Genomic DNA, 19,827 nt, shown 5'->3' on the forward strand with positions numbered 1-19,827 from the left:
TGAGCCTCACAATATTCACATTTTAAAGTCTACCTCTTCTTCCTGACACTCCAGGTTCTCCTGCCAGTCCTCTTTCTCCTCTGTCCCCCTGGACTCCCTTTTCTCCACTGAGTCCAAATACCCCTGGGTTTCCTTTCTCTCCTTTCACTCCGAATGGAGACAGATCACCTGGGATCCCTCTGGGTCCAGGAAAGCCTGCAGGATGATAGTACTTAGAATAAGGCATAAGGGCCATAAAATCCTTTTTAGTTCACAGATTCTTTAGTTCACTCTTTAGGAAACATCTTCAAACTGTAAGGGCTGGTTTCTAAGCAAGAGAAACTTCAGTAAAATATATATATTTTTAAGTTGTTATGCATTCTAGCTAAAGTTAATAATTGTATGGGGAAATGTTACTTATCTACCTTATAATTGACAAAATATGTGTTATTTTAATCCAATTTTACATAATGTTTAAAATAAGGCTGTAAAAATATGGTCTTTTACTAGTTTACAAGTATTTAACTCCCTTTAAGGCTATTTAGTTCAATCAGTGGCCATGACAGTGGGTTAGGGTTAGACCACTAGTATTTAAGTCCCTTGAAGGCAATATACTATATGTATGTATGTATATATATATATATACACACCGTATATATTAAAAAAAAATCTGAAATCATGGACAACTGGTGCAAGGAAAAAATATAAGAAAGAACAGTAGTGTAGTCTAGGGCATACGCAGGCACACGCCGTATGACCACCTATCTTTCTAAGGATTTTGTGTATGCTCACCTAAAATGAGTGATGATATGCATGGCCACTAGAACAATGAGTAGGATTTTGACCCATATCTTTTCAATCTACTGAGGTGATACCACAGCACCGTTGACTGAATTGAGTGTGCGTATTTTTTGGAAGATCCAGAGATCCTCTCTAAACATGCACGGAGCAGCGGGAGGTGGAGCACAACTGAAGGCACAGGCAAGATAGACAGTTCGACTCAGCTGAGCAGCCAATTATATTTTCAGTTTCAGTAAGGGGCGGGATATTTCTAGCATCTAGAGTTAAATGCTGATGTGCCAGCAAAGCAAGAGTCACCATAATTTTCGCTGTATATTAACTTTGCTGCTAGCCAGCTAAAAGTAAACATATTTGTACAATTTATGCAATTAAACTTCACAGAATTCACAGTATGCCCAACTCGGTCACTACTACACCACTGGGGGAGAAATGCTTCCCCTTAGCTCCCCCTTAGACCATGCTGGGAAGTCTATCCTAAGATGGTGGATGGTGGAGATTACATGGACTTACATTTTCCTCTGTCTTTTGCCTTTGTGTTGAACATTCGACAGCATGTACTGGACAATCTTTTCCTGGTTTTTGAATATTCAGACGTTTTGCTAGACATTTTAGTTGGAGGCGCGGCTTTGTTGTTCAAGAGACGCAGGCGAGGAAGACGAGCCGGTGCACTGGTCAAACTCCATAGGCGCGGATTTCGAACAGCGCTGCCGAGTATTCACTTAGCGAATCTCCGCTCTCTTCCTAACAAAACGGATGAACTACATCTCCTCACCTGCACAAACAAGGACTTTTCAACCTCTGCTGCCTTGTGCTACACAGAAACCTAACTGAGGGAAGCCATTCCGGACAGCGCGTTACATCTGCTGGGCTTTCAGCTGTTCAGAGTGGATCGCATCACGGAGATAAGGGGGAAAATGAGAGGTGGTGGAACATGCTTTTGTATCAATGAAAGTTGGTGTACAGATGTAACAACGTTAAAGAGGATGTGCTGTCCTAATTTGGAAGTGCTCTTTATTAACTGTAAGCCTTTCTACTCGCCGTGGGAGTTTTCCTCGTTTATTCTGGTGAGTGTGTATATCGCGCCAAATGTGTGTTTGAATGCTGCGCTGCAACAGCTGGCTGATCAAAAAACAGACATGGAACAACAATACCCGGACTCAGTTATTATTATTCTTGGGGATTTTAATAAAGCAAATGTCACACGTGAACTGCCCAAATACAAACAGCACATCACATGCCCCACCAGAGACAGGAACATACTGAATCACTGTTACACAACAATAAAGGATGCATATTGCTCTGTCCCTAGAGCAGCTTTGGGACTCTCTGTTCACTGTCTGGTTCATCTTCTTCCAACCTACAGGCAGAAATTAAAATCAACCAAGCTAGTAGTAAGGACTGTAAAGAGATGGACCAATGAAGCAGAGCGGGAACTACAAGCCTGCTTCGATTGCACGGATTGGAGTGTTTTTGAGGCTGCAGCCACAGACCTGGATGAGCTCACAGATACTGTTACATCATATATCAGTTTCTGTGAGGATATGTGCATTCCTATTAGGACTTATTTAAAGTTCAACAATGACAAACCGTGGTTTACAGCAGAGCTCAGGCAGCTTAGTCAGGCCAAAGAGGATGCTTACAGGGGTGGGGATAAAGTCTTGTACAATCAGGCCAGGAACACACTGAACAGGGAAATCAGAGTGGCTAAAAGAAGATACTCTGAGAAGCTGAAAAACAAGTTTTCAGCTAACGACCCTGCATCAGTGTGGAATGGCATGAAACAACTCACAAATTACAGGACTCCTACCCCCAACCCTGTAGGGAACCAACAACTGGCTGATGACCTGAATGTGTTCTACTGCAGATTTGAAAGGCCCAGTCTCACACCTCACACCCACTCTGACCTTCACTTCACACAAACACCAACACCTCCTGCAACCCCCCTCCTCCCCCCTCCTGCTACTCAACCTGCACTTAAGATCTGTGAAGATGATCTGAGCCGTGTCTTTCGAAAACAAAGGATAAGGAAAGCACAGGGCCCAGATGGCGTCTCACCAGCGTGTCTTCAATCCTGTGCTAACCAGCTGGCCCTCATCTTCACACAGATCTTCAATAGATCACTGGAGCAGTGTGAAGTCCCATGCTGCTTCAAACGTTCCACTATCATCCCCATCCCAAAGAAACCAAAAATCACAGGACTTAATGACTACAGACCTGTCACCCTGACGTCTGCGGTCATGAAGTCATTTGAGAGACTGGTGTTGGCCCACCTGAAGGACATCACTGGACCCTTTCTAGATCCCCTTCAATTTGCTTATCGAGCAAACAGGTCTGTGAATGATGCAGTCAACATAAGATTGCATCATATCCTGCAACATCTGGACAGACCAGGGACATATGCAAGAATCCTTTTTGTGGACTTCAGTTCAGCTTTCAACACCATCATCCCAGCTATACTCCAGAATAAATTACACCAACTCTCTGTTCCCATGTCTATCTGTCACTGGATTACCAGCTTTCTGACAGACAGGCAGCAGCTTGTGAGACAGGGGAAACTCACTTCCAGCACCTGTACAATCAGCACTGGTGCCCCCCAGGGATGTGTGCTCTCCCCACTACTCTTCTCCCTCTACACCAACGACTGCATTGCCAAGGACCCCTCTGTCAAGCTCCTGAAGTTTGCAGACGACACCACTGTCATCGGCCTAATCCGAGATGATGATGAGTCTGCATACAGAAGGAAGGTTGAACAGCTGGCTGTCTGGTGCAGTCAAAACAACCTGGAGCTGAACACGCTCAAAATGGTGGAGATTATTGTGGACTTTAGAAGAAACACCCCAACACTGACCCCCCTCACCATTCTAAACAGCACTGTGGCAGCAGTGGAGTCATTCAGGTTTCTGGGCACTACCATCTCACAGGACCTGAAGTGGGAGACCCACATTGACTCCATTGTCAAAAAGGCCCAGCAGAGGTTGTACTTCCTTCGCCAGCTGAGGAAATTCAACCTGCCACAGGAGCTACTGATACAGTTTTACTCAGCAGTCATTGAGTCTGTCCTCTGCACTTCAATAACTCTCTGGTTTGGTTCAGCTACGAAATCAGACATCAGAAGACTACAAAGGACAGTTCGGACTGCTGAGAGGATTATTGGTTGCCCCCTGCCCCCCCTTCAAGAACTATACACTTCCAGAGTGAGGAAAAGGCTGGAAAAATCACTCTGGACCCCACTCACCCTGCCCACTACCTGTTTGAACTGTTGCCTTCTGGCCGACGCTTCAGAGCTCTGAGCACAGGCACAGGAACATTTTTTCCCTCAGACTATCCATCTCATGAACAGTTAAATTGCCCCATTGAGCAATAACTATGTGCAATACACAGTTTAGTCTTTTTTTATATTTATCCAACACATCCAACCTCTCCTGCCATTTCATTCCTCTGGAAAAACAAAAACAAAAAACATTTGCACTGTACATAACAGATTTGTATTTGCACTGTACATAACAGATTGTATTAGATTTGCACTACCCATGTGTATGTGTGTATGTATGTATGTATGTGTCTGTATGTATGTCTATAATTAGTTTTATTTTTATTTTTTATTATTATCTATGTCTTGCTGCTGTTTTTGTATTGTTTTTGTATTGTTGTGTACTGGAAGCTCCTGTCACCAAGACAAATTCCTTGTATGTGTAAGCATACTTGGCAATAAAGCTGATTCTGATTCTGATTCTTTGATGATACAGCTCAGTATTGCTAGCAAAGGGCTTGAGACTGTGTGCCAAGCAACTTCCACTGAGATGAATGGGAAAGCTAATACTCTCTCCATGTATTATAGACCTCCTTGGTACAGTTCCTATCTACTTGAATGGGTGAGAGCCCAAAATCCTCAAAACTGCTTTCAAGACTACATCAAATGATGTCAAATCATCAATAAAATCTGATAAAAATGCCATCCTGTCTCTGCTAGTACTCATTACTAGTATTTATTATAAATATACAATTTACACATATTTACAATATACTGTATGTACTTCACCTGGAAGCCCTTTACTGCCAGGAAAGCCAGGGTCACCTGACACTCCTTGTGTATCAGAGAATCCTTGTGGACCTGGAGGCCCTTGTTCACCTGGATGCCCAGATGTACCCTTAGCACCTGTAAACACAGCAGGCTTGTCAGTTTTTAGAGTTATTACACAGTTGCATCAAACAAACAATGCTCAAAACTCAGTGGAGGATTGGCATTTCAAGCTACCAGGATCTCCAAGGGAACCCTTGAGGCCCAAAGCTCCCGGGAGGCCAACCTCTGTGCTGGGGATACCGGTCTCTCCTATCTCTCCTTTTGTTCCAGGGTCACCTGGAGGACCTGAGTAGTCAGAACCTTGCAGGGGACAAAAATGACACAAGATCATAATTTTTTTTTTTTTTTTTTTTTTTTTGCATAATTGTATAACTTATTGTGAGCTTCATTATTGAAGGTTTATGGTTTCACAAGGGCATAGTCTTTGCCTACCTACAAATTGCCATTGGGTTACTTTACATTACATAAAATCCTAAATGCATAGCATCCACTACAGTGGATAACTGTGGATAAATCATTTTGAGAAACTGGGAATTATTATATATATATATATATATATATATTTTTAATGTTATTATTAAGTATATAATAAAATATTTATTATAAAAGTGATTTTAATATAAAGGATATTTTTGTTTCTTTTGTGATTTAATAATTCATACATCAAAGGGTTCACCATGAGTATATGACAAGAATACAAATACTACGGAAGAGTTACCTGGAACCCCCTGTATCCCCTTTTGACCTTTCAGGCCATCCAATCCAAAAATGCCTTTTAGACCAGGAAATCCTAGAGAAAATAGAAGTCAACAAACAATTAAAAATATTAAAATATTAATCTAACAGCTCCCATTACTGTTTAACACCTGAACTGACTAGACAGTTCGGTAATGCTTTCATTTTACTTGTATTGTGCCTCCACACAGTGGGCATACAGGGTATATGAGCGTAAATGAATTTCTGAAATTTCATTTGACAAATTGAACTGCAGACCTTTTTGTCCTGGTTGGCCTTGGATTCCAGGGGTTCCTGGCTGTCCTGATTCTCCTGGCCAGCCCTTATGACCCTGGTTTCCAGGGAAACCCTGAAGGCCATCGGAGCCTGACAAGTTAAACACAGTTGATCAGTTTGAGTAGAGATAATTCTGAAAAATCAAGAATGTGTTTAGTCAATGCATGGCAACCAAGACTGTCTCTTGTACCTGGTGGTCCTGCCTTTCCAGGTTCACCTGAGTAGCCTTTCATCCCCTCAATGCCATCAAAACCAGGGCTTCCTCTATCTCCAGGTTGACCTGCCAGACCCTTTTCACCTAAGAGAGGCAATCCCAATTAAGAAGAGGTTTACGGGAACAGTAAGAAGGTCATAACAGTATCATGAACATTGTAGAATATGTGAATTCCTCACCTGAAGTTCCAGGGAACCCAGTTTCACCTCTCAGTCCTGTTGATCCCGGAAGGTTGATGGTTGGACCCAAGTCACCTTAAGCACAAACATTTTGGGTAAACCTTTTTGACTGTATTTTAATTATTGTCTAACATCAAGCAGAATCAGAAAAGCATACAGTACATTAAGTCTAACACTGACATGTCAGAGATTTCATTTATAAGTACCTCTGATTCCTTTGATTCCAGGGTCTCCTGATCGTCCATAGGCACCAGGTGAGCCTTTGTCACCCTGCAATATTAATGCACAAAACAAAAGTCACAAAAACTTAAGCAAAACACCTAAATATTCTAAAAGGACACCATTTGCAAGGATTTTGTTCCATGTTTTAAATACATATGAAAGAACTCATCATCTTACCCTGGGTCCAGACATTCCAGGGAAACCCTCTATTCCAGGGAGTCCTGTAGAGCCTGGCATTCCCTTTGGCCCTTGATATCCTTTTTCTCCTGGAAGACCAGGAGAACCTTTTTTATCACTGGGCTCCCCTGGATGTCCGTGTTCCCCCTCTTTTCCTGGAAAACCTGGAAAACCTTTTTGGCCTGGACAAAAAGGCAGTTGGAAAGAGAAGGAATAGGTATCTACTGTCTGAAAGTGTAATCTCGTCCTATTTATTCATTTATTCACATCAGCAAAATGCTGGTGATTCTACATTGATAATTTCTAAATGCATATTATTTTCCAGTTAAGGTCCATTTTCTGGTTAAGCCTTAATTCTGAAAAATGGGTTTACATGCTCCACAACAATTAAAATTAGGCCCTGTAAATGCATGTAAGACATGAGTGTTCTTTTCCTGCTTTTTTCTTCATTAAATGCAGGAGATGATAACCCTTGCCATGTATTACGCTGTATTTTTAGTAATTCCGTACAGTAATTTAATCAACAATGTTTGTATAAAAAAAAAAAAAAAAAAAAAAAAGTAAACTCAATGAATGTTCATTAACTTAATTGATGTTTGTCTGTTCTTTTTCTATTTCTTTGATAGTTTAATTTTCACAAAACGGCTTGTATCTTACAGCACATATTACTTTCATTTGCACATGTGCAGATCTAAATAAATATTCAGTTACTGTGGATATTACAAATAAGGTGTTGGCTAAGTGTGACTCAAAATTCTGATTAATAAAGGCTTAATCAAATTTCTAGTAACCAAATATTGGTTTACTGAGGAGATTAACATGTTCACATGATGCAATCATAATTGGAATATGACCAAATTCTGATTAATATCAGAATATTCTTCTGCATGTAAATGAGACACTGTATGTAGCAATGAGGCTTTCAACATGAGATATTCATTGAGGCTTGTTATTACAGTTAGAACTCGTATAGCTTTTTGTAGTTTATATATCGCATATTGCTCATTGTGCCATTCAGCAATAAAGAAATATGAATGTAGCCACCTCTGGGACCAGTGAAGCCAGGATCTCCCATATTTCCATGGTCACCTTTAGCCCCCTTCATGACTTCTTTCATATGAGGTGTTATATGTATGATTGGTTTTTCTCCCGGAGGCCCCATCAGCCCTCTGTCACCTTGAGAACAAGCATTTACAAGACAATGGAATGTCTATGAACACATATTTTGGCATGTCAACTTCCAAGATATTATTTTATATTACAAATGACCATTAAACCCATCAAGAATACAGTATATAGCCTACAATGATTAACATATACTGTAGGAATTATGATCTAGTTTCACCTTTTTGACCTGGAGAGCCAGTTTCCCCTTTTGCACCTTGTTGTCCTGGGGAGCCTGTCTCTCCTTGCAGTCCTGCAAATCCTTTTATACCTTCCTGACCAGTCTTTCCAGGGAAGCCTGTCATGCCCTGACCTCCTTTGAGACCTTTGTGGTTTTAAAAATTAAAAGACAATGTAACTACAAGTAAAACATGCAGATTTCAGTGCCATGACTTGCATTCTGATAGTATGAAAAATATTTTCCTAAATGTCTGCAACGTTACATTAAATACTAGAGAACATTGACCTTTGAGCCCTTGGAGACCACGGTGACCGAAAGGCCCCTGTTGTCCAGGATCTCCTGGTAGCCCAATATTTCCTGGCACACCAACATTTCCAGGGTCTCCAATGACACCCTTAAATCCCCAGGACCCAGGAGGACCAGGGTCACCTTGATCTCCCCTTACTCCACTTGGACCTACAGAGACAAATCAAACAGCCAATCAAAATGACTGCACAATATGAACAGTACCAGTCACAAGTTTGGAGACACCTGACAGAATGTACAATATTTTTACTCATGATCTTAAAGACCTGTTGATCTAAAGGCTTATGCATTAATGCTTGAAATTGCAGACATACTGTATATAAGATGTTCTTATGTGTGAATATCTTCACAAAATTAATATATATATATATAAGAGAGAGATGGAAAAGCAACTAACAAATGAAACAACATATTAAATTTTACATTTAGCTGATCTCAAAATAAACCTGACATGGTGATCAGGATACCAATGCAAAGCTGTCTTTTTGTGTAATGGCTGGCTGACAGCACATAGTCCTGCTTATTACATGGACACTTTCGAAATAATTGGACATGAAATATAAATTTTTATTATGCTGAATTGAGCTTTCCCAGTGATTGCAACAACAAAAAAACACTTAATCCTTCATCAGTCGTATCATTGAGCATGCCAGGTAATCTCGCTTTGGCTGTGTGTCCCTCTATTTGGTGTACTGCAAGTTGCACTGGATGAAGCTCTACTGCTAAATGATTAAGTGCTATTAAATTAGGCTAAACTGGCCAATGAATTCAAAATGGAGTCCTCTTTTATTAAAAGTACTGGCATTTCTGAGTATTTTATAAACCAACATGAGAGCAAAATCAGCTAACACTTTCTGAGTTTTTTTTATTTTCCAAGATTCCAATTGAGTATCACCATTGTGCCCTTCAGCAGGGTTCCTTCAGGGAATTTGCCACTTTGGTTTAAAAATGCCTTAATGGCTAGCGATCCCATGACCAAAAAATTTAAGATACAGTTTCATACATATACAGTACATATCCATATCCATTTCATAAAGGCCTCAAAATTCCATAAAAAAGGTGCTGCATTTAAAGAATGTTTCGGTACTGGAAATGAATGGTTTTACTCTGAATAAATGAATGGGAAAGCAACGTTTGCTAAAGTTTTCAAGCTGTATAAAGCCTGCATTGAGGGCATCTACAGATGTAGCATCAGTTGTGTTACCTGGTTGTCCAATATTTCCAGGTGGACCAGGAGATCCTGTGTGCCCAGGCCGTCCAGAATATCCAAATGTCCCTTCAGGTCCAGGTCTTCCTATTTCTCCCTGAAGACCTGGAGGGCCACTTTCACCCTTGAGGCCGATCATACCAGGCATTCCCTCCATACCTATGTGACAATACATGCATCCTGTTGTTATAAAAATGGCACTGTTTAAGGTTTAACAACTACACCATGCTACCCACAAAATCATACATTTGATTTGTTGTAAACAGAGAAAAAAACTATTTTAGATCTGGAAACATAGGTAATCCGTGTATCCTTCGTTCTTTTCATATTCAATTAAGAACTAAAAATCGGAAAAACTACTTATTTTATTAATCATTTACAAAACCAATATTAAAAAACAAATAATGCTTGTTTTTCGTACTTTAGATTTTTATTCTCAAGTTAAAAATAGGAAACTGGAAAAATGGCCACGGGACACTGTTTGTTTTGATTATTAGATTTTCCATCTAAAAAGAAACTAAAAGAGGTGAAAAATGAATTTGCACATGTGGGTGGCCCTAAAACACCCCTTTCTTCTGATTGGTCAACCTGCAACGTTGTCTATTCTTCCTCAAGACCGTGAGACAGAATACAGTTCACTGCTGTTAAATTGTTCAGATCAGATGAATTCGTCAGTTAATATTGCAAAAATAACAAAAATAACCATAAATTCACAAGACTATAGACCTACACTGTAAAGAAATAGGCTTACTTTCATGAGAGAGAGCGAGCACTAGGACGCTTGGGTGTGAGCGACCTGCTTATCATTTGAAATTCATAGATGCTCATCTCTCCAAAGCTCGACCAGTGAATTTAAAATCAGAATTTACACATAGCCTTCAGATTTGTCCGATAATAAGACATAAAATGTGTAGCCTAACTATTCTACTCCACAGTATAATAGGCTACCCATATTCCCATTTAAAAATAGGGGATGGTAGGAAGGATCTGAGTTTGGCTGTTAAAATCATATAGTCCAACCCATTTTATGTAAATACTTATTGTCTACATGTATTAATATCTTCCAATGTATTATTTGTAATTTACTGGTGTAGATGTTATTAATTCACTGCCATGAATGCAGCCTATAACTTTCATCTGTCTGCTTGGATGCGGCCATTAGACTGTATATTTCTTTAACCACATTTTGTATTTAACACTGCACTGCAATATGTAAAATGACAACAAGCCCAGCTGAAGCAGCTCAGTTAACAGGTATTCCACTAAAATAACTGAGAATTATCATAATCTGTCACATTTTTGATGAAGGACCCAAGATGCAGGATGGCAATGAAGGGGTTTTTAATTGAATATACACAAAGCAAATACAAACAAAAACTCTCACGAGGGAGAAAATAATCAACAAGACAAAACTAGAACTAAAAACAAACCAACAGGGGAAAACTGGAAACAGACAGGAACAACTCTGGAGACTAAACACATCAATATGGCATGAGACAAAGGATGAGAAGACGAGACAAAGGAGAGAATATATAGGGGAAAGAAAGACTGGATACAGGTGCTGCCAATAATCACGGGCAGCGTGAATTGATTACGCTGCTGAGGAGCACCTATGAGAAACACAAGGGAGAGAGGGAAACACAGCACATGGAACAGCCTGAGAGATGGGCGGAGGAAACGGTTACAATCCTGCCAAAACAGGAATAGAACAAGACCAGAGAGGCAGGATCATGATATAATCTTTGCGTTTACATTCAATGCAAGTAAAACCAGGGAGGCTATTTGCAGAAATGGTGCCCCGACATTTTTCGTGCTTTCTTTTTGTTCTTATACTGTATGCGCTTCATCATGCAGTAAACACTAATGTGTATTAGCATAACATTAATTTTTTTTTATATTATTATGTGCTACTTAGCATAAGATCCATTTCCTTCTCGATTCTGGCATCCAGCAGAAAATGCATCTTTTTTTCTGGGCAGACAGACAGCAGCAGATGTGGGAGGCAGCGGAGGCGTGAGAAGTTTTGCGCAGTTATAGACACTCTGAGAAAATTACCCTAATGAAATTGCAGTGACCACTTCTTTCGTTGCTCTCTACTGATTTCCCACATCAGAAAAAGCATAAAACAAAAAAGCCAATTTAAAATGCCTATTTAAAATCAAACTAGCAATCAAACTAGTTAAGACTAATTATTGGGACAAAAGGCATTCCGACTTCAAATCCATCGGGACGCAGTACACGGCTTGTAAAATCGGGACTGTCCTGGTTTTATCAGTCACAATCTGTTGTCATGTTGTGCTGGGGTTCGGCCGCTTCGGTCTTGGTGCCTGTTTATTTGTGCCCGAACCCTCACACAAGTCACATCTTGTCTGTCCTTTGGCATGAGCGCATGTTGCCTCTGTCTCTGGCAATATGCGCTTGTGTCATTCGGGTGTTGTGTCTGTGAGAGCGCGTGGCTTTGTTTAGTTTCTGCATTGCCACGTGTCTCTCAGTCTTACGTCATACCCCGCCTCCTTGTCTGCTCATTATTAGTTTACTGGTTTCACCTGTCCTTCTTTAACCTGTTTGATTTCTCTCCCTTTATTAGCTCTTCGTGTTTGCTGTTCTGTGCTGGATTTTTTCCTTCCCTGTCGGTTCAGTTCTTCATGTATTTATTTTAGTTGGTTTTGTTTGTGTTCTTTTCTCCCTCAAGAGAGTTTGTGTTACATTTGTTTTCTATTTTAAATAAAAGCTCAATGATGCCATCTGCACTTGGGTCCTTCCTTAAAACATGCCATTCTGTGATAGAACAATCCAGCCACTACTAGACCCAGTAGAGGCATAATGGCCATCTTCCGTTTCCTTCTCCCCCCATGGTATTTTCCATCCATCAGTGCATGATCCAGCTCGTCCACCTCCGCAACGTCAGTCAGAGGGGAACTAACGTGAGGGATTTTGCCTGATATTTTTTGATTGCAGTGGACGAGCTGGATTATGAGACTGATCTTAAGGAGGTATTTAACATCTGGATAGGTTTAACATACAAGGAGGTGATGAACTACAGCCATTAATATTATGTCCAATTCAGGCCTGAGCTCAGAAAATGGAGCAGTGAAAACAGGTTAAAGGCCAAAGTATACATAGATTTTCCACGTACTACTACTATCAGTGCTTGGGCCACTTCTCTTCTCTATATACACAACATCACTGGGACCCATCATTCAAGCACATGGTTTCTCTTACCACTGTTATGCTGATGACATGCAACTGTACTTGTCTTTCCAGCCCAACGACACCACAGTGACTGCTCGAATTTCTGCCTGCGTGGCGGATATCTCGGCCTGGATGAAGGAGCACCACCTGCAACTCAACCCAGCAAAGACTGAACTCCTTGTCTTTCCAGCCAACCCTGATGTTGAACACAACATCACCACGCAGCTGGGTGCAACTACAGTAACGCCTTCCAAATCGGTCAGAAATCTAGGGGTAACCATCGACAACAGACTAAATTTCACAGACCACATCTCAAAGACCGCAAGATCATGTAGATTTACACTCTACAATATCAGGAAGATAAGACCCTTCCTCTCTGAACATGCCACACAACTGCTTGTCCAGTCACTTGTCATAACTAGACTGGACTACTGTAAAGCTCTCATTGCAGGCCTCCCTGCATGTGCAACTAGACCTCTCCAAATGATCCAGAATGCAGCAGCATGTCTGGTCTTTAATGAACCAAAGAGAGCACGTTACACCACTCCTTGTCTCTCTCCACTGGCTACCGGTTGATACACGTATCAAATTCAAGGCTCTGATGCTGGCATACAGAACAGTTACTGGGTCTGCTCCAGCATACCTAAAATCATTTATGTAGAGCTACACGCCCACTAGAAGTCTGCGGTCGGCAAAGGAATGTCGCCTTGTTGTACCAACACAAAGAGGCACCAAAACACTTCCCGGACTTTCAGCTTCATCATACCACGTTGGTGGAATGACCTTCCCAACTCCATCCGTGAAGCTGACTCACTCTCTGTCTTCAAAAAATGACTAAAAACACATCTTTTCCATGAGCACTTAACCAGTCATTAAAAAAAACACTTTATTCTGTTTTGAATACTATTATGATGCTAGTGATACTTTGTAATACAGAACTTTTCATACCACTGTCTCCTAAGATGATTCACTTATGTTTTCCTCTCTTGTAAGTCGCTTTGGATAAAAGCGTCTGCCAAATGAATAAATGTAAATGTAAATCTATGCAAATTTTGTAGTGTGCATCCCAGTTTTTATAGACACGTGGACAGTCAACATCTTTGCGTGTTGTCTACATGAGACTGGCGTTGACTGTACTAAAGAGTACCACAAAGAAGTTGTAGAGTGTATGGGGCAAACGTGTCTGTACTGTCTTGCGTTCAAAAGAGTATACTTTAAAAGGCTAGTGCGTCCGACCGTAAACAACATATAACGGCACACAGAAAAACGTTTCCCAAGCCTTAAATATAAACTGACTGTGAAAGCTAAGTTGGAAGGTCCTGTCTAATGATGAGGTTCTCACCTGAGTGTCCTTTTGGGCCTGGGTCTCCTGGAAGGCCAATAGCACCCCTCTGTCCTGGCAGTCCCGGTTCTCCAGGGGCTCCAGTAGATGCCCCTAGAACTTCACCATGTTCACCCTTCACCCCTAAAGCACCATCCAAACCTGGCTTCCCAGAGAGGCCTGGAGGTCCTTCTTCACCTTTGGAGCCAGGATGTCCATAGTCCCCTCGAAATCCAACTGAACCTAATTGGCCCAAATCAGATTATTAGAGCTGAGAAAAGCAAACAGACAGGGCTAAAGTGAACATAAGAATAATAAAATACAAGCAGGTAACCAGGGCCTGCCCAAGTGTTTATGGAGCCCTTGGCGAGGTCATGTAAATCAAAATGTGTGATGCACTGTTTACTATAAGTGTAGATTGGGCATTAAGTGTCTTTGCATCATAAGTTAAGACCTATTCATTTATTAAGGACCACCCCATGGGGCCCCTCCTAACATGTCACGGCCCAAGATGACAGCCTATATAACCTATACTATCGGATGGGCTAACCCTTCTATTACTTACCCATCGGTCCAGGAGGACCTCCTCTTCCTGGTTCACCTTGCTCTCCTTTGGTCCCATGTTCTCCAGAAAGACCTGGTAATCCTTTGGGACCTGGAACTCCTAGAGCACACAGAGGTGGAAGGACAACATTTAAACAGAGATACAAAAATTTCAAGTTTTACACAGTCACAAGGTTAAAATAAATTACCATTAAATCCATCCAACCCAGGAATGCCAGGCAGCCCTGTTTCTCCTGGAGGCCCAGGGACTCTAAAACACTCACCTGAAAAAACAAACAAACATCAAAGACAAGAAAATAAAAGACCACAATTACACAATAGGCTTATAGAGTTGTAAAGTTACAAATATTATCCTGTGTTCACATCACGTCCAAACAGTAATTAAGAGTTTAGACAAGTAGAAAACATTCATGCTTGACTGAACTCATAATTATAAGTACTCTGAATTTTATAAAACATTTTTACATTAACCCTTCCTCAGTTTGCTTCAGCATTCCAAACCTGGAGAAGTAAATTGCCCATGGAAGAGCCCTCAACATTTAAAGGTAACATTATAGCCAGTGTTGCCTGGTGTGCTTGCTTTGTTCTTAAACATTGTGTATGAACATCTAGAGCTAAATTAGTGAATTAATGTTGTAATTAAATATTTTGCTGTCATCAACAACTAGGCCGCACCTTGGAGTTAAGAGCGTTGCCATAGAAACAAATAATTTCTGAGTCGGAGGACATTAACAGCTAGAAGTACAGTCTCAGAGTTGCCATCTCATAATTAGAGTAATTCCAACACAATATGAACACAGCAGTACATCACTGTGCAGTGCAACAGTGGCTGTTGTAGGATAAAACAAATCCTAATAAATCGTAATCTACCAGCATTCAATCCACCATTATATGTTGGGACTTGCTATATACAGTAGTTGGTTTTGGAATTGTGTTCCTCCACCAATTATATATAGAGAATTTGCATAATGTTTAGCTTATGGCTTTCAGCTTATGCCTGCGTCATTTTCCAACCAATAATGCAAGGAATTTCAATAAGGGTATTAACGATTGATTTTGGGAATCTTAAAAGAACCAGTGTTTACGTCCGATCAAAGTCTTCGGCCAGTAATGAGTTGATCGGAGTGCAAGATTAATTCTTACAGTAATACTACTTTCAATTGTTAATTCCTTTACATACCATAATTCGTTGCAAAAATGGTTGGAATATGACACAGGTATAAGCTTAAAGCCATAAGCTAACCATTATGCAAATTCCCTACATATAATTGGTGCAAGAATGTAATTCCAAAACAAACTATATAAGCAAGTCCCTACATATAAGGGTGGATTGATTGCTGGTAAATTCTGAAAACAAAATATTTATTTGTTTTATCCTACAATGGTGGAGAATTCGGGTAGATCTCAATGGTGGAAACTGATATTATTTATCATATTACACAATCATTCTCTTCTTTGAATATGAGTAACAGATCAGAAACAGAACAGAGAAGAGAAGACTACTCTACAGTGACGCATGTGTGACGTATGTATTGTGTGCTGGATTGTTATGACAATGAAAAAAGTTAGAGCTCATATTTTCCTCCCTTTTTTGATTGAAAGCTTTAACGCTGCCTTCAGCACTCATTAAAATAGCACAGAAATAGGATTTAACTCTACAGTTAAAGTGAAAACTCCAAGAAAGGAGCTTAAAATTTCCCCCTGCCAGGATGAAGAAATCTCCTGCAGTGTGGTAAGGGTAAAGAGATGAGCGATGTTTCTCTACCTCTTCCTAATTTGCCTTATTTTATGGCTAGATTGATGAAATTGAGATGTTCCAGTGCATTCAACTTGGCTATCTTAACTGTCTGTGGTTTAATCACTGAAGTATTGATGGTCGCACATTTGTGCCTGCTCGCTGAACAAATGATAAATATCTCTTGTACCATTGTGCATCAGTGCACGAGTGTAATTTTAATAAATGCTTGATCATGCTAGAGATTTACAGTAAAACGGTGTATCGGCAGTAAGAAATCCTGCTTGATATGTGTGTGTCCAGAGAAACTGGCACGACAAGTTAAGATCCGCCGAGATCATTAGATCTGCCGTTTCATTAGAGATTAATCTCAATCTCTGCAAAACTTGCTTGAAGTTATATTTGCTTGTAACGAAATGGTCTTGGTGTTGCTATGATGACGAGAGTTTATGGGAAGTACTAAGAGAAATTTCCTGTGCAAATCTTCACTGCACATGTGCAACCTGCTGTCGACATGTTGTCAACAAAGCAGCCAGTATAGCTAAGCTTTCTGGGGTTAGCGGTCTTACATTGAAAGACTAATCTATAGCCATAGCATTATAGGTTAGCGGCTAACATCCCGTGGCTTCTTACAATTAAATACAGCTTGTGTTTGTAATTTATGCCTCAAACTTAACACACACCTTTGGTCTCTTCCTTACTTTGCATTTGTTAAATATTTCTCCCTCCATCACACTCGTGTCATCAAACTAAAATACTGTATCTCAATGATCGATTGAGTTACATTTAAATTTTGTTCTCACAACATCATAGGCCAGATGAAACTGAGCGGCAAGAACGCTGACCATATGAAACAGGAAGTAAACGACTTAAAGCTGCTGACCACAATGACTCAAAAGGAGCTAACACATGCCCAGTGCCGCAAAGACCTGCTAGGAATGGAAGCCCAAGCTCGACACTAAGCATCCGATGAACTAAAGCGAGAGACAATGAAAGAAATTGAAAAGCTTGAAAGCACTGGCAGCTGCTAAGCACAGTGAGCAGCAAGCAAAGGCCATCCAGGAGGAACTGGAAAATAAACTCCAGCACACTGCATTGCAACTGGACCATGCCCTAGCTGAACTCAAAAGGAAAATAACTCTAGATTCAAGGCCTTGGAAGGGCATCTGGAAATGCCCAGAACCAAATTAAACCCTGACCCAACAACTTGACCTCACCAAAGATGAGCTCAACATGGTCAGAGACGAACTGAAGCACTCCTTTGAATTAAGGCGAGATGGACAGATGTCCCAGAGCATCACCCCTGCCCTACAGAGCAGCATACTCCAATCAAAAGCTGGCATACGATGGAAGGAACAAACATTTTATCTACTATGGATAACATCCAGTCTTGAGGTGCAAAGTTTTCTTGACAGACAGTCAGCCCACACAAAGTCTGACTACCAACTTCTGCAAAAGGCCCTGATAAAATAATTTTCAAACCCAGAGTCTGAACAAGGACTGTTTACCACCCTGAACACCAAACAGAGTTGGCAAGAGACTGTACAAGCATATTAACACCGACTCCAGCAAGCCTACTTCAGGTCTCGAAGCGAACATGAGATGGATGAAGAAAGAGTCTTCAAAAGTCTCTTCCACAGAAACATACATCCCATGGTGAGCTACCATCTACGAATCACAGCCTGTCCTCGCACAATGACGGCTCGACAACTACGTGACTTAGCACACAAGGCTTATGTCAAACAAAGGATTGACTCAAGAAAAGCCCACAATACATTGTCAGTCTCAGGCCCCATCAATCAAAACCAAGGGCTGGCATTGGAAGATACATGGCATCACAGCAAAGCTAGTTTTTTCTGCAATGAGTGAAGAAAATCCACTGGTGTCAAAGAATGTTAGTTTTCCTAATAGGCAAGGCATCCTAGTTTAAGGTACATTATACCCAAACTACCCCACACTAAATTCACATTAGTAAACCCTAGCCACCCAACACTAGTTGTGTACAATTTACACCCAAAAACATATAGGAAACACCCATTCCTCTTGATAAAGAAATCAAACTGCTAAGCCAATTTAATGAACAAGTAAGAAAAGTAAATGGCACTATATCAGTACTGACTCCTTACGCTTTTCGTTCACGAGCCACCATGAATTCAACAAGTACTCAGAAAGCCTCGTGCGAATAAGCCATGATATTATGGACAAGAAACAGTCCCAACCAAATAGAAAGAAAATTACTGCATTATGTTACCCAATCGAACCTCATGGATCAATGTCCATAAGGATGCGATCCTTCACATTTATGACTTATCCTTCCGGTACTTCAAGAGTGAAGAGCACCAAACAGCACTCAACCTCTCAGTTTTTTTTTCTTGTTTTTAAACAGGTATTCCTTCACCTGTGGTTCTGAATAGCAACAGAAACAAGGAGGAAAGAACCCTACTAATCGAACTGACTTCCAGTCGACACAGCTTCACAAGTATTTGCTCATATTCATGACAATTCACTCCAGTCTCATTGAAACAATACACTGGTTCCCCAATCTCAAAACATAATTACAGATGACTCCAAAACCTGACACATCACAGAAGACTCCAAATAGTACCGCAATGCCCCAAGAAACATATTAACGCTAGAACACTATTACCAAACAATCCATTAACTCTGCACCAGTCTTTTAGCCATTGATGGAGGTGTTGTCTTGTTGTTTGTTGTGTTTGTCTGCTTCTTCTGCCTGTTTTCCAGTGATCGCTGATGTTTCTACTTCGAACTTTGATGCTAAAGAGGGGGGAATATGTAGTACTTTGAGGCTGAGGTAAACTAAGAGAAATTGAACAATTCCACACAGAACATCTTCCAGTGCCAACAAGTCTGAGTTTGTCGCATCTGGCAAATCCTAACTGTGGGGGAAGCACAGCGAAGCTCCTCTGTCTTTGCTGTTAATCACATAAACCCTAATTCATCAAATGACTGATAAGGTCATTTGGCCACCGTGAAATCACAGAACTAAGGCCTCCATTGTTCTTCAGTATAACCAACTCTCTACACTTAAAATTATTATACTAATCCTGAGGCATGTTTCTGGCTCACCATCTCACATGAAGCTTTAATTCATGAACATTTGACTTTGGACTTTACTTATTTCACTACTATCCAAATACACAGCCATGTGTAGTATTATACTTAACAAAATGACAAATGCATCCTATGCAGATGATAATCCTGACAAATATGTTTTTCATAATGAGTAATGTATTTAAAACTAACAAACTATTAGGACTTTTTTTATCATGCATTATAACTGAAATATAACTGTAATTTAATAAGAAAGTACAAGTGTTTGGCATGTAATTTATTGTCTCTTAAATACCAGGATGATGGTGTGAAGTATTTTGGGGTTATTTGCAGTTATAGTTCTCTTATGAAATTCATGATTAAAATGTTCACTTTTTGAGCTGAAAACTGAGAAAAATGGGTTGTAAATTAATTATCC

At 40.4% G+C, this 19,827-nt stretch overlaps 1 protein-coding gene across 2 annotated transcripts in view; it reads right to left on the reverse strand.

Annotated features, from left to right (window-relative positions):
- The window catches only part of LOC127448185 (collagen alpha-2(IV) chain-like), a 145,811-nt gene that overhangs the window by 15,730 nt on the left and 110,254 nt on the right, over positions 1-19,827 (reverse strand). For both annotated transcript variants that reach the window (XM_051710532.1, XM_051710531.1), the window contains 16 exons: positions 14,788-14,862; positions 14,601-14,699; positions 14,057-14,278; positions 9,520-9,681; positions 8,295-8,465; positions 8,010-8,153; positions 7,709-7,840; positions 6,665-6,846; positions 6,472-6,535; positions 6,266-6,340; positions 6,063-6,170; positions 5,855-5,962; positions 5,580-5,651; positions 5,036-5,161; positions 4,820-4,936; positions 34-195 (listed from right to left, as the gene is read on the reverse strand). In XM_051710532.1, coding sequence (XP_051566492.1) covers positions 34-195; positions 4,820-4,936; positions 5,036-5,161; positions 5,580-5,651; positions 5,855-5,962; positions 6,063-6,170; positions 6,266-6,340; positions 6,472-6,535; positions 6,665-6,846; positions 7,709-7,840; positions 8,010-8,153; positions 8,295-8,465; positions 9,520-9,681; positions 14,057-14,278; positions 14,601-14,699; positions 14,788-14,862 — 2,019 coding nt within the window. The remainder of the gene's footprint in view (positions 1-33; positions 196-4,819; positions 4,937-5,035; positions 5,162-5,579; positions 5,652-5,854; positions 5,963-6,062; positions 6,171-6,265; positions 6,341-6,471; positions 6,536-6,664; positions 6,847-7,708; positions 7,841-8,009; positions 8,154-8,294; positions 8,466-9,519; positions 9,682-14,056; positions 14,279-14,600; positions 14,700-14,787; positions 14,863-19,827) is intronic.

This window comes from Myxocyprinus asiaticus, chromosome 11 (assembly GCF_019703515.2).
Source record: "Myxocyprinus asiaticus isolate MX2 ecotype Aquarium Trade chromosome 11, UBuf_Myxa_2, whole genome shotgun sequence".
NCBI classification, from domain to species: domain Eukaryota; kingdom Metazoa; phylum Chordata; class Actinopteri; order Cypriniformes; family Catostomidae; genus Myxocyprinus; species Myxocyprinus asiaticus.